The 16280-nt window shown below is 32.3% G+C and overlaps 1 protein-coding gene across 1 annotated transcript; it reads right to left on the bottom strand.

Annotated features, from left to right (window-relative positions):
• Positions 1 to 9593: 9593 nt before the first annotated feature.
• Positions 9594 to 12412, bottom strand: LOC116162026. Its single transcript, XM_031475546.1, has 7 exons — positions 12266 to 12412; positions 11404 to 11753; positions 11062 to 11306; positions 10844 to 11010; positions 10476 to 10650; positions 10286 to 10416; positions 9594 to 9935 (listed from the first exon to the last, which is right to left on the bottom strand). Exons 1-7 carry the CDS (start codon positions 12326 to 12328, stop codon positions 9594 to 9596), a joined length of 1473 nt encoding a protein of 490 aa, XP_031331406.1. The 5' UTR covers positions 12329 to 12412.
• Between the last annotated feature and the right edge of the window lie 3868 nt (positions 12413 to 16280).

The following is a 16280-nucleotide window of genomic DNA, read 5'->3' as shown; positions in this document are numbered from 1 at the left end:
GCCATTAAAGAAGGGCCTAGGTACACCCTTTTAATATTATTAAATGCCCTTGTTAAATGCCTATTTTCATTATATTTCCAACGGCGTTTTTATTTTTTCTTTATATTAAAATAGGGAGCAGGAATCGCCAAAAATGTATTTTCTCATGATATTTCCCTATGTCCCGCTGTCAACTTACCACACTGTATGCGTATGTTTTACTAATATATTTTTTTTATTTGCGCAACATTTTAATTTATAAAATGAATTATTAAAATAATTTAAGTACCTATGCTGTAAAATTAGAACATCACAGCTGTGACACGCAAAAGTAATAGCTGATCCCTAATTGCTGCTAACTTTGGGTTTTCTTACAAGAAAAACTACACAAACAACAAAACAAACATTCATAATAAGTGAAAAGTAAAATAAATTCGATACTGTTTTGATTTAATAGTAATAAAGTGTACTACATATTACTTCACGGACTCGAGTGCAAAGTTTGGTTTTCGTAAAATAAGTTGAAAACGATTACAAAACAATTCAATTTTCGTACCTACGAACTACCACGCCCTGGATATTAATAATAAGAAATGTTTTTATGCAATACAACTCCTCACTAAGTTTGTTATTATTGGAACTAGGAAGTTGGCTAAATTAGAAAATATTAAGCATTTTTAATGCATTTCTTATTTAAAGAAAAAGACACTATGATCACTTTGTCGTTTGTCTGTTACTCCGCAGATTATCTCTTATTTAATTAATTTATTTCTTATTTAGTTATTTATTATTTAGTCTACTAAAAAGCTGGAAATAGTGTTATTGTATGAATGCCGCTCGAGGGCCTCCAGGAGCAAACCTGCAAATTTCAGGAAGATCGGCCAGTAGCCTCAACAGTGCAATGGAAATGCACTTCAATCTCTCGAATCATTGAGACCTTTCCCATTTTGATTGTTAATTTTCCTATCGCACTTGCCAACAAAAATACTTCATATTTGTTAATTTGCCAAACTTCGTATATTAAACTGACTTACCGATAATTTCCAATGATGTATTCACGTTATCTTGTATCAGTATTTTTTCAAGGTAATATATAATGAATAAATAAAAATACACACGTCTATACTTTTTAAAATAAAAGAAGTCTTTATCATTCGAATTAGTTAAACCTACTGCACAATCTTGTTGCAACAACATACCAATACCAGTATGTACTACCTATAAATTATTACATTTGTCATGTTACTCATGTTTATAGTTTACATTTATTAAGCAAAACAACCCTATAAACGAAGGAGAATGTTTTCAAATTCTGAGTATATGAGGTTTGTTTTAATTGCTCTTGTTACTACAAAACGTCAACGGTCAACTAAATCATAATGTCTATACTAAGAAAAAAGCGGTTTTGGCGTTATTTTATCGTGTCGTATTAAATTATGCTTAGATGCCATGTAAGCCTGCAACTCGTAAAGGAAATATCAAGTTATATTTATAGAGTCGATAATTACTTTGTGTAGGTCCATATTATTCTTCATAAATAAGTAATAAAACTCAATCTACACTAGAAAACGTATTTATTGCTAACGCGTTTCGACAATTTCCATTGTCATTGTCAAAGCAAATTAAATTTTAATTTTGAAACAAGCATATTTGATTTCTTGAAATTTGGAAAATATGTAAGGTGATCTTTGGTATATTGGTAATCATCAAAAATGAAAATGATATACACCCCTACAACCCGTGATAGAACACGTGCGTCAGGCGGCACAGATTAAAAATCATAATCAATCATTATCAATTGTTGTATAAGTGCAATGTTATGAATATACAACATGTGGTAAAGCATTTACTTCAAGGTCTTTTTTTGTATTTATGAATTTGAAATCCCTCAAGAACATCCAATTTTGATTTATAATTACAAAAATGTAAAAATTTAATATTGTTTTGTGATGTCATAACATGTTTATGTTCAATTAAATGTTTAGCATAGTTAGATTGGTTTATGTTGTGATGTTTATAACAACTTACGTGTTCTTTATACCTAATATCAAAATTTTTTATTGTTTGTCCTATATACAGGGTGTCCAAAAAAAACGGACAGGCAAATTGCGACGCTATGGCTGATATTTTTTAATAAGCAACAGCATGGTTGGATATAGCTTTAATATGACTATAATTTGAGTAATAAATAATTTTAGCCGTACTTCCGGTTTAACCGGAAATGGCCCCTACTTTCGATTTTCAAATGGAAGGTATATGGTTTCTATCTTAAAATTGAATTATCAATTCATTCTCAATACAACGATGTCTAATTTTTAATATTTTATGTAATAAACAAGCAATTAATCGCAAATGAAAAATAGCACTTAAGTAGGACGAACATTGTTTGAATATGATTATTCTAGTTATCCATGACAGGACAACACTACCTGATAAAGCCTCATTTACACAACACCGGCCGGCGCTGACCAGATGGGATTAGATTACATTTAAATACAAATGCTAGCCGGTGTCAATCGTAGTAATATAAACACTTGCATTTGAAAATGCATAAACAATGATGAATCATCGAAATATTATCTGATTCAATCCCGTCGGCGCCAGTCGGTGTAGTAGTGTGAATCAAGCTTTAAATGTCATCTTGACGGATAATGTAATTTTCAGTCAAGGATAACTACAGAATTAAAATTCAAATTCTCAAAATCGCCTACTAACGCGTAATTTTTCTTTTACGACTAATCGGTTATTCGTTGTGTAAAATAAAGAAAATTTGACATCGCTGTATTCAGAATGAATAGATAATTCAATTTTAGAATAGAAACCATATACCTTTCATTTGAAAATCGAAAGTAGGTGCCATTTCCGGTTAAACCGGAAGTGCGAGTAAAATTTTTTATTACTCAAATTGTAGACATAATAAGATCATATACAACTACGTTATACTACTTATTTAAAAATATGAGCCATAACGTCGCTATTTGCCTGTCCCTTTTTTTGGACACCCTGTATACTGCATTACAAGAGCTACAATTTAATTTATATATACCCGATTTTAAAAAATTATCTGTTTTATCTTTAGCATTGAAAAGAAATTTAAATGTATTTAAGTTAGTTTTGTATGCTATTTTATTTGTTTTTGTTTTCTGTATAATTTTTGCAATTTGTTCTGAAAGTTTCCCTAAATATGGAAGTGATATGTAGTTGATGTTTATTATCTATTATGTTACCAAAAATTCGTTAACCTAAAAGAATTAATTTAAGCTGTAAATGAGGAAATGTATTTCTTTGCTGTAATAATTTTGTTTTATCATTTTATATTGTTTTTTTAAACATCTTTACTTTTAATTCTTGTAAAGGTTTTTACGATAAACCATTTCGTCACATATTCCTTTGGAAACTATATTCGCTAAATGAGCAGTACTGTTATTTTTGAATTACGGTTTGTATTTTAAGAAACAAAATGTGATCCTAAAACTCATAATAGAATTGAAAAATAGTGATGCGTGCCAAAAAATTTATTCCTGCACAAATGATTGACACAAACAAATTCGTTTTGTGCTTCCAAAATGGCGTAAAGTTGGCACGGAAACACGGTACCCAATATCTAAAAAATGGGTAGACGTGCCAAAAAACTTTTTTGTGCACAATCAAGTACAAACAAGGCACAAACAATTGACACAATAGAATTCGTTTGTGCTTCCAAAATGGCGTAAAGTTGGTTCGGGAACACGGTACATCATATCTGAAAGATGGTGGGACGTGCCAAAAAATTTTTTCGTGCACAATCAAGCACAAACAAAGTCCAAACGATTGACACATTAAAATTCGTTTGTGCTTCCAAAACGGCATGAAGTTGGCACGGAAACACGGAACCCCATATCTAAAAAATGGGCAGACGTGCCAAAAAACTTTTTTGTGCACAAACAAAGCACAAACGATTGACACAATAAAATTTGTTTGTGCTTCCAAAGTGGCGTGAAGTTGGCACGGAAACACGGTACCCCATATCTAAAAAATGAGCAGACGTGCCAAAAAACTTTTTAGTGCACAATCAAGCACAAACAAAGCACAAACGATTGACACAATAAAATTCGTTTGTGCTTCCAAAATGGCGTGAAGTTGGCACGGAAATACGGTACCCCATATCTAAAAAATGGGCAGACGTACCAAAAAACTTTTGTGTGCACAGTCAAGCACAAACAAGGCACAAACGATTGACATAATTAAGTTCGTTTGTGCTTCCAAAATGGCGTGAAGTTGGCACGGAAACACGGTACCTCATATCTAAAAAATGGTGGGACGTGCCAAAAAACTTTTTCGTGCACAATCACGCACAAACAAAGCACAAACGATTGGCACAAAAAAAATTGTTTGTGCTTCCAATGTCGTGCTAACTTCACGCACCTATTTAAGATCCTTATCAAATGCTTCATAGTTAAAATTGATGAAGCTTCTATACATTTTATATACAGGATTTATCTTATATGGAGGAGAGTGTACAGCACAAAAAACCGGGAAATGGTCTGAAAAACATATGTTATCCAGCACGCTTGTCCTCAATATTTTTATATCAAGCGTTGTGATGATCAGGTCCAAAAGTGTTGATGAATTCTTAGCAACACGCGTAGGCGTTTTTATTACTTGTGTCATATTAAGTGACTGTAACATGGCCAGCAACTTCGTACTTAGCGTATTACTGCTATTTAACAGATCTATATTAAAATCTCCTAAGCAAAGGAGTTTGTTAGTGGACACAGAAAAATCTATTAGAGTATCTTCTAAATTATCTATGAAATCAAGGCCCGGTGAGTTAGGTGGACGATACACTGCACCAACAATAAATTGTTGATTATTTACAGTAAAACTTACCCACAATTGTTCAATACATTCATAAATACCAGTCCGTAATAAGGTTACATTGAATATTCGTTTAGTGTAGAGAATAATACCACCTCCTCTAGTAAGTCGATCTATTCTAAAAAAATTATACCCTGTGATATGTAGATCTGCGTCAGGTGTACTGGCGCTTAACCAGCTTTCTGTTACAGCAATTATGTCGATATCATATTCTACAACAAATTGTACAAAATCATTAAATACTGGTAGCAATGAACGAGCGTTTAAATGAACAAAACAGAGTGATTCCAACTTCATGATAACGGCGCGAAATTACTGAAATACATAAATATAATTAATTACTATATTATTTATTTATTAATTATCGCAATGTGTTCAATCAAGGGTTCCCATTACCATTATTACATAGATTACAATTCAAATACAAAAACAAAAGTACACAAGGTGGCAGAATTTACACAGCTGTAAGATTCCGATTGAATTAACTATTTTTATTAGAATCTGATCAAATTAAAATGAACTCTTCAATATAAAGTAAACAAAAATAAGAAGTATGTTTCTAGAATATTTAGTTGTTGTTTACAAAGTCTTGATAGGGAAAGTAACACAAATATATATGACTATACTCAATTGAAATCAAAGTGTATTATGCACGATTAACTTAAAGAAAATTCCACTTGATACCAACTGCAAAAAAGGATTGGTGTTTATCGAGTCCGTACTTCTGTAGCGCACAATAAGTTTTCATTGTTGTTGATTGATACGCAGCTCCACTAAGTTGTAAAAATACAGTGTTATATATCGATTAAAGCTTTTTGGTTGACACATCTGTAAATCTTATCATCCTTTTTAACACAAACGACCCCATCGGCAGTCCAAACGTTTTTTGCACCAAATTTTTGTTTAGCTTGAATTAATAATTTAAAACGTAAGTTTGTTAAATCCTCAGTAATGAAGAAGTTGGAACTTTTTAACTTCGCTTTATTTTTGTAGACTAAATTTCGAGCATTATACGTCGAAAATTTGATAATTATTGGCCTAGGTTTGTTTGGAGCTCCACTTTTTATTCGATGACACCTGTCGATTGCCCATGGATCCAAACGAACTTGCAATTTTTCTTTAAAAAACTCGACCAGTGTATTTTCGACCAATTCATTAGGATTTTCGGGAATTCCGTACACACGCAGACTATTTCTCCTAGTATATTGCTCCAACTTATCGTATTTTTCATCACTTTCACTGACTTTTTCTTCCAGTTTGATAACGCGTTCACGTACACAGAAAAAACGCTTTGATAATCTGAATGGGATAATCATTGAGGCAATGGTGTACTGTATTTGCAATACCTGAATAACACCTATGGTTCAATTAATAATTGCCTTACTTTTATGTGTGCATAGCTACGTAATATTCGTTGAAACAATAAAACCCATTGAATTAAATTATGATTCTATTGAATCTTTAAAATAAAATATCAGTTCAGACGTAAGTTATTATTGGTATAAACTAAATTATAATTAGAATCCATTGGTTTTTAAAAATTGCTATATTAAATTCAATGAAAGCTCTTAATTCACTTGAATATGCATATTCTTGCGAAGATTAGTTGTATACCTACATTAATGTAGACTTTTTTTTAAAATAAATGTAAATTTCTTTGGATAAATATTACTCTCAGATAAGTCAAAAGAAGGATTCTATTTAAACAACTCCAACCTGCACTTGATTTAATTGTATGGAACTTTTCTTTTAATGAAATGGTTCTATTATTTAAATGTAGGAGCATTTATTGATTGAATATTATTTTTAAATCCATTTTATCTTTAAAGGCACCAGGCACTGATTAAATAAGAGGATTTTTGCAATAATAAACCAATAGTATATAAACTCGCCCATTTTTTATTACATTAAACAAAATAAAAATATGTCAACAAAGAAACAACACAGCTCTAGTATCAGATCATACTACAAAAACAAAGCAATCAGCCCTGTGATGTATCAGAAACGTTACAGTGATACATCACAGGACTGAATGTTCTATATATCTATATATGAATCCTTACATTATTGTACTACTATCTACCAAATATTAAAAATAAAAAAGTGAGTCTAAGTTTAGGAACAAATAGGTAATAAGTCTCCAATTTAAACTAAATAGCCCATTGAGTTTGCTTTCTTTAACAAGAAATTCACAGAACATTTTCAAAGAACAGTTATTTCCTTAACTAACTTTAATTCTTGTAGATAGTGAATTATTGTCGGACGACAATTTACATTATCTATACTTGAATCGTTATGCTGTACTAAAATATGTTTGATAATACAATATATTTGGATATTAATACTGCACAAAACAACGTCATCTATAACAAAGCGAATTCCGTTTTTTTCATACCAATTCACTTGGTAAAAGTTATTTTTATAAAAATTTAAATTTACGTCATCTGAAAATGTGTAAGTTTCAACATTTAACGTATCAAAGTTTGGTCTACTCATAGATATTCGATCATCTAAAGCCCTTTGCATAGACAGGCACCTTGCTACAAATTGCATTTGACATTTTTTAGCGAGCGTTAAAGGAATATTTTTTCGAGTGCTCACGTTGTTTGCAATTTTTTTCAGCTCCCTGTGTTTTGCCTCAAAACGTTCACAAGAAATTTTAGAAACTGGCCCAATTTTCCTTAAAACCATTGTATAATGAAGTAACAAATGATGTTTGGGTTTTAATGTGATATGGGGAAACACTTTTTTTAATTCACTTAAATATTTAGGTATTAGAGTGTCCAATAATGTTATACAAGAAGAAGATATTTTAGTCTGAGACAAAATTTCGGTTATTTTTAATAATTGCAAATAAACCAACCACGCGTTATTATTAATTGGCACAAGATCGCCAACGAAATACCTAAAATTTTTGACAAGTCTCCATTTCTGAAGAAGATAAAATTAACATACCTTTCTCAATGTGCTCCTTCTTAATAACAGGAGGGTGATTTTTTTCACAAAATTCATATTTAAAATATTTAACCCTCGAATTTAACGTTTCGAGAGTAAATACTTCTGACTGTAATAAAACCTTTAATATTTGAGCCATATCATACCTATGTATACCCTCATACAAATCGTGCATAATATCTAAGGACTGATTATTATAAACATGAAAGTAATTTAGCCCGTTCCAAATACAATATTCTTTTACACCATACTCTTTATTTTTAACATGTTGGTCATACATAAATCTTAAGCGATTATTTGAGAGATCCAGGTCTGATTGATATTGTGTGACAGTTTTTGACGTTATTCAGAACCTACAGAAATAGCAGAAAAACTCTCAACAAATCCTAACACAGAATTTACACCTAAATTATCACCCACCAATAAAATAACATTGAAATACAGTCTCAAGTTGTTTACTATAATACCGTTAGATTCTAAACTTTTAAGGTCTTCTAATAGACAATTAAAAATAGCTTCATTGCCGAATTCTGTTCTCTCAGAACTGTGGAATATTAAACAAGGAAAAATATTTTCTAATCTACTTATGTACTGCGGTGGTAGTGCAGCTATACTAAAGTAGACTACACCAACCTTGTACACACCAGCATGACTGCCAAGGGGATTTGAAGTTTCAAAATCATCAAAATACAATATTAATGGAATAAATGCTTTCCCTTGACTATTTTGTAATACCTCTTCCCACAAACTACCGTTCAACAAGTTATTATAAATACTATTATCAGAGTTTTTTGAGGCATATGATTGTGTCATATATTCAGAAATGTACTTTAAAGTTCCCGGCAGGGCCAAAAACTTATTTAAGGTTTCTGATACTGGAATAAAAGTGCACGTTCTGTTTTTAAGTATCATAGATGTTTTATTATTTTTATTAGATACGTCCCAAGAGGAACCAATTATTTTTAATTGAGGTTCTATATACTTTTTACTGCGATAAAAGAACTGTAGTCTTTTGTATTCAGTATCTAACGGCTCAAAGCATACTGCTAGAAAATCAATCAAGTCTTTAGCTTTTTGTATGTTTGTGTGACAGTCTGAAGGGAGCATGAACTCTTTTAAAATACTTAAGAATCCGGCATTTAAGAATTTGCTGATTAGATCTATAATTTTTTGTATAAATGAACGAGGTATAGATATCTCATTATGCAGGGTGGCAATAAGATGTAAAACACTTTCCTTTACAATATTTTCAAACTCTTTAGCCTTTGCATCTGCATCAAAAACAAAAATAGGTTCTTCGCTTATTTCATTATTGGACTCACTCGAAATCTGCATTTCGTCCTGTGTTGGAATATTTGAATCATTTTTTAAGAAAGTGTCAGTTGTAGTTGAATTATTATGTTGTGTTCTAAGGTGATTTTTAAAATTATCGCGCCTGCTGAAAGATCTTCTACAAATTGGACAGTCATAATTATATCTCATGGAATGAGCATATTCTAAATGGATTATGAATTTTTTTAGATCGCTGTTGCTGAAATCTTTACTACAAATTGAACAAATCATAGTGCAAAATTAATAACGGAGCTCTATGTTGATGTGCAAATATACCCACTCACATAATATTCGTTTATATGTACAATTTAAAAAAAACTTTTAAGGGGCTTGCCTATGCATACGATGACAGATAACTATTTCATTAAAGAAGTTATTCTCTCATACACTCATTATATGTCACTATAGGTAGGTACAATTCTTACACTTCTAGTAATATTACTACATTTTAAGAACTTATCCAAAGCGTTTTAATCATTTAAATGAATTTTTATAAGGTCTGTAATGTTTCCTGTAATTTTATTATCCGGAACAGGAATATTGAAAAAAATGCTCTGAATAGCATACCATATATGTTCGCTTTGGACTGGATAGTTAATATTTAAGGCGAAAAAACTTTTAAATAAAATATCAAACCCTTTGAGAGTGCTTTCGGCATGAAAATGGATCTTATCAATAACAACGTACGTATTTCTTATGTCGCTGAGCTGTGGACCCTCTACTATTAAATATGGTTGTACTTCCTTATGTATTTTTCGGCTAGCTGCTTTCTCCAGTTGAGTTTGCACTTTTCTCTCTATATCGCCAGGTGTCTACAACAAAAATGGTTAAACTACTCTCTTAAAGAAACACGGGGAAAAATAATGCATTAGAAGATTCACATTGTATGCTATCAAAGTTAGTATACCTAATTAAATTTCATTTGAATGGCTTTTCAAAACTATAATTAATTTACACGAACGGGCGATCAGAAATGAGTTGCTGTCGAGTTGCCTCTGGAAGTTCAAGTTAAGTAAGTACGATTTCCCATGTAAACAAAAATTCCAAATGTGACTCGACAGCAACTCATTTCTGATCGCATTGTATTTATTAGTATAATATAGTTTTTTAATTTATCTTCTAATAGATTTTTTATTAGTTAATCTTAAATGTTGCGACTTACGGTAGCATGAACGATGATGCCTTCCACAGATTCGTTAGTAGTGTACTTCCAGTGCTCTTTACCCGATCTAGAACGCCCCTTTGGTGGAAATATGTGTGGAAGCGAAACAATTTGTAATGCTACTATGGAGTCTAAAATATAACATTTTATTAACAAAAAAATGTATTTAAACAAAACTTATTAATCATACCCGCTGTAAGAGTTTCTTTTGATTTGAGTCTTTCAATTATATCCTGTAGAAGCGGGTCTCTAGTCTCATCAATTTCCTTTTTTCTTAGAGCTAAAATTTTTTCAAAAAATAAGTCCCAATTCTGTAAAATTGACAGCTCAATGTGTGGATACAAAGTTGAAAAGTCAGAATCAATCTGCAAATGAAGACAGATAATTTAGTTTAGGATTTTTGTTCATTTAATAGATTTTACAGCCACAATAGAGTTTTGATATTAACCATTAAAAAAAACAAAGAATGAAACTTTACATTTTACCACAATAAACAAAAATATTTTCAATTTTAATACGACAAAAATAATTATTATTAAAAATATTTTATAAACATACCAAAGAAGTGCCTCTAGGGTCGGATAAGATAGGCCAAGAAACCAATAAGTCAGACACTTTGACGTGGTCCGCCTCCTGTCTTAATTTAAATGTCGACTTCCAGTACTGAAGGACTTCATCCCACGGTTCCCTATGGTGTTTGAGCCATGTGACGGCATCACTTTCTTCTAAAATGTATTTAGTTTTGTTTTAGTTACCCAATGTTGATAAACCTATACCTTTGTTAATGGTCCTCTTTTTTAAAACTTCAAATTCGTTGTGGGGAATTTTCCTTTTTCTGACATACACCTTGTCAGGACTTTGATGTAAAATATTATGGGCTTTGTTAACCAACTTGCCTTTTGCTGGAACTGCCAAATTATTTATTCGTTTCCCTGAATAATAATAGGTTTGCGGGCTCTCGTTGGGGAAAAGGCCGATAATTTTAGAGCATAAGATGTTATATTGGGCATGTGTCAACCGGCTAAAAATATCTATATTAGAGTGATCCAAAAAACATACAATGATACAACAGCAAACACTACGTATATTTCAGGTTATCTAAATCCAAAAGCACTTACTGTTTTAAAATATATGAATAGACGTGAGTTATAATTAAGTCGACCAATTTGTTCCTCAACGACTCTGTCAATCGCTTATTTTCGGAATAAAAACTGAGAATTTTCCCACCATGTGGTACTACATGTAAAAGTGTTTTAAGGTCGAACTCTGGAAACTGCTTCTCATAATCTTGCGTCCATATGTTTTCCGCTCCATAAAATGAAATTGATCTGTTTTCCGTGGGCACTATTACAAATTCTTCCGAAATGTTGCTGAAATTAGAACTTGCTGACCCCTCAGCACTATTAGCAACACTTATTGTACTTGATGAAGTACAAGGGCTAGGGCTACCATCTGGAATATGCACATCCTAAAACAATAATAGGGATTTTGTCATATTTATTATTTGTGCACGAATTGTAAAAGATTGATAAAAACTTGGTTTTGCAATTTGCATTTCTTGTAGATGAATGCAATACCTATTTATAAAAATTAAAAGGGTTAACGGAACAACGGAATTTTTGTTGCTGGGTTATCGGCTCATCTATTCTTATGTTGCATCAACACCGACTGAAATGTGTTAAGTGGATAAAAATATAAATAAAAATGATCTGTTTGACAATAATTAAGGTGTTGACAGCACAAAAAATTAATGCGTCGCATAGGGCATAGCAGATGAGTACGAACAGATAACATGGATAAACAGTTAGCACATTTTGCTGGTCTCCAAGTGAACTTTCAAGTTTAGGGGTTTATACTGACAATATCAATTGCAATGTAAAGATTTTTTTCTCTAAACTAATGATAGTAAGAAAATTATTTAATTGCAACCGAAATGCAACACATGACGCAATACTTAAGATATGTTTAAGATTAACTTACCGTAAGTGTTAGATCATCCGGTATCTGCAAAACCATTAATTGGTTTATGTTTTCTTTATTCATTGTGGATTATGGCACTTACATACGCAAAACTCGCAAAACGGCAAAATAATTGTAATGGCGTCGATGGCGATCACAATTCACAAGTGCACGGTTCACGTTTAATTAGCTTACATTGCAAATGTGTGAAGTAGAAGAGATGGTATTTAATCTAAAGCACTTATTATTCATTCTAATTTAGTTTTCATTGGAATGAAAATTACCAACATTAAAAGAAGCAAACACTATTATTTTTTCATTTGTTTTAGATATTTGGTTAAGCATTTATAAGTGTTAATATAAATAAAATTTGTATTTATCCAAATATTATAAATTTTCCAGTGATTAGTTAATTATTTAGTGCAATAAATTCTAATGTCTTGAAGGAAGTACACCTTGTCATTGGTATTAATTATATAGAACCATTTACACTATAATAATTTTTTTTAACTTAATAGTTTTGTAAAATGGGCTCAATATAATGCTTGTAATAATATCAATTTTTTGCCGTCTATCGTTCCAAACATGCTTCATTGAACAAAATGTATCGTTTATTGGCCAAATGAAAACATGATCAATCAAAGTATTGTTATTAACTACATCAAAGCGTTTTTTCTGTGTAAGGCTCCAACGACGGTGCTTATTTCGCTTTTGACGATATTTGTTATTGTAGTAATGATATGAGGCGAAGTAAGCGCCTGCTCAATTATCTTTTGAATATCAGGTGCTTCATTATCATCCAAATGCGTTTGTGGTGTCTTTTTAGGTGGCATGTTTCCTAAAAGAAAGATAATTCGACCGAATCACTGAGACAACGGTTCTTAACGTATGTATGCAGTAAGATAACAGATATCAACCGTTGTATTGAGTTGTTGATAACACTTCTTTAATTTAATGAATAGCGCGAGCGCGCACCAATACGTCTGTACTCAACTACAATACATGACCGAATGAATAATAAAAACCACCTTCTAAATTGGCTATTTAGACTAGAGACAGACGGCTGACAGACGAATATAGATCACATATTTTTATAAAAATAAATGTGGAGAAAAGGGTTTTTATTTGTTACTCAATAGAAACGTTTTTTTACTTTCTCGATGTGCTGACCTGTAAAAATTTTACTAGTTAGTAATATATGAGAATTTCATTGACAACTTAAAACTCAACTCACTATTTCATAATATAATCATAACTGTGTCTGCCTATGATGTCTACTAATTTATTCCTCATATATTCATTTAGAATAGTGCGTTCGTTACAGTAGTTTAATATAAGCGAGCCATAAGCGACAGTTGTTAGCAATGTATGGAGATCATACTCTGGCATTTTGTTGTCTTGGCTCAATAGGTCCTCCAACCTCCAACCCACAAAATGCAATGCTCTGAGAGTGGCCCAACGAGAAGTATACAGAGGGCTTTTGGGGTATTAAATTTAGAAATTTCGAAAAATCCTCGAACACGTCAATTTTGTATTCGAGGGGGACAACTTTTGGAATACAAATCACGAACCCCAGTCTTCACCCCTCTACGTAGGGAGCTTAACCTGTGATGTTGGGAGATACCCAACAATAAAAGTCACATCTCCTAAACTAAATGTATTTAATTAACGTTCAATAAACGCCGCTTACGCTTACGGTCGTTACCTTATGACATTCTAATACATACTCCTAATGCTAACTTGTTAACAATTACAGAAAAGTACACTTCCGTTTTATTGTGTAATTGTAGTATAAAATGCAAGTTAGAGGTTTGTTAACCTATGCATTATTGTCTATTTACCACATCTCCCCTGGGCGGGAAAAAAAAATTTTTGTCTCGGACAGAAATTTTTTTTCCTCTTTTGAATTTGAAATGTTAACCTAGATCTACATTATAGTTGAAATTTAAATAACGTCCTAAAATAAATTCCTTAGTCTAATAACATTTACCTAGCATTATATGTACATAATAAGCGTTTTATAATTCTAGCATTTCATAATTAAACTTAAACCATAAGTAAAGGGTGTGGCATTTTTAACGCACATTTTAAATTCGAAATTAAACACATTAAATAATTACGAAATTGAAATATTTTTATTGGAATTTGAAGTTGTGTTCATGACATTACGTATGGAATATAACATCATTTAAATGGCCACCTCTGGCTTGGTGGCAAGACCGCATTCTTTTATTGAAATTTTCCATAACATTTTCGCATAATTCTGGATCAATCTCCTCAATACAGCGACGAATTTCGTCCTTCAATGCATCGATGGTTTCAGGATTGTTCACATAAACCTTGCTTTTAAGAAAACCTCAAAGAAAGAAATCCAATGGGGTTAGATCGCAAGATCTTGGAGGCCAGTTAACATCGCTGAAACGAGAAATTATGCGATTTCCACGCAATAACTGCATGGTTTCACGTGCCGTGTGGCATGTGGCCCCATCTTGTTGAAACCATAGGTTGGGCACATCCATATCTTCAAGTTTTTGCCAAAAAAAAGTTGTCAACATGTTACGGTAATTGTTTCCATTGATGGTAACGGCAACACCAGCATCATTTTCAAAAAAATACGGGCCAATGACCCCTCCAGAACAAAATCCACACCAAACAGTGACTTTTTGTGGATGCATGGGTTTTTCATGAATCGCATGTGGATTTTCAGTACCCCAAATTCGACAATTTTGACGGTTAACATACCCATCGAGGTGCAAATGCGCCTCATCACTAAAGATGATTTTTTTGTGAAAATCAGCATCACGTTCCAACATCCAATTAACAAAATTTCTGCGCTGCGTATGGTCATTTTCGTGCAATTCTTGAGTCAGCTGAATTTTGTAAGCTCGAAGGTGAAGATCAACATGCATAATTCGACCCAGAGTTCTTGTTGAAAGGTTTAATTGCTGAGATCGATGGCGAATTGACATGTTTGGGTTTTCTTGCACACTCTCATTCACAGCAGCGATATTTTGGTTGTTTCGACGTGGTCGAACATGGCGATGGTCTCTATCGTCCTTCAGTGAATAAGTGCGCTCAAATTTTTTGATTAATCTGTCTACTGTACTGCGATATGGCCGGTTATGAACACCAAAATGATTACGTAACTTTCGAACCGTCACCGTGGAATTAGACCCATTTGCATAATAGGTTTTAAGAATCAACAAACGTTCTTGCGAGGTGTAGCGCGACATTTTTATGAATGTCAAACATCAAACTTGACAGTTGCCAAATTTGGTGAGTTTACATTCGGTAGTTCAAAAATGGCGGCAAATTTAAAATGTGCGTTAAAAATGCCACACCCTTTACTTAAGCTATCGTTTTACATTTCCTTTTCCTGTTTTTCAGTAAAGTATGGTTTCACTCTATTTTTATGCACTTCTGTCAGTTTATTATTTACACTAAGCACTAAATTTGGCGCTTTTTCTTCTACTACTCGATATGGTCCTTTAAAAAGTTCGTCCATTTTCGTCGCTCTAGAATCGTTTTTTACTAAAACTAAGTCTCCTACATTATACTTAACTAATGGAGTACATTTTTGATCATATACACATTTTCGTTCAATTTTTGTCTTAATTAAATTTTTTCTAGCATCAGCATTTGCTTGCTGTAGCCTAAATTTTAACTCCAGTGGATAATTGTCAAATGAATATAACGGTTCAACTTTATCATTCGTAACATTCGTTGGTAATTTTGGTAACTTTCCAAAAACTAATTCGTATGGAGTGTATTTTGTCGAACTGTGTTCGCTTGTATTATACATAAAACACCAGAAAGGAAGCCAGCTAGACCAAGCATTGTTATACTTTGCAGTTTGAATACGCAAATACGCCCCTAAATGTTTGTGTGAATTTTCGAGACTACCTAAAGTTTGATGGCAATAAGCTGTTGATTTCAAGTGATTGATATTTAACATTTTGCAAGTTTCCGAAAAAAGTGTTGACATAAATTCCGTACCTTGATCCGTTAAAATTTCTTCTGGAATTCCGTATCGTAA

The sequence above is a fragment of the Photinus pyralis genome, unplaced genomic scaffold (genome assembly GCF_008802855.1).
Source record: "Photinus pyralis isolate 1611_PpyrPB1 unplaced genomic scaffold, Ppyr1.3 Ppyr1.4_LG1, whole genome shotgun sequence".
NCBI lineage: Eukaryota > Metazoa > Arthropoda > Insecta > Coleoptera > Lampyridae > Photinus > Photinus pyralis.
Note: the sequence above shows the minus strand (reverse complement) of the source record. Positions and strands in the feature narration are given on the sequence as shown.

Bases quoted from the DNA above. Each gene is read 5' to 3' on its own strand.
- LOC116162026 (XM_031475546.1), bottom strand. From the start codon at position 12,328: ATGAATAAAGAAAACATAAACCAATTAATGGTTTTGCAGATACCGGAT. The intron at 11,307-11,403 runs GTAAGTGCTTTT...AGATATTTTTAG, and splicing joins TATTCATATATTTTAAAACA to CCGGTTGACACATGCCCAAT. The intron at 10,417-10,475 runs GTATGATTAATA...GTTATATTTTAG, and splicing joins AAAAGAAACTCTTACAGCGG to ACTCCATAGTAGCATTACAA.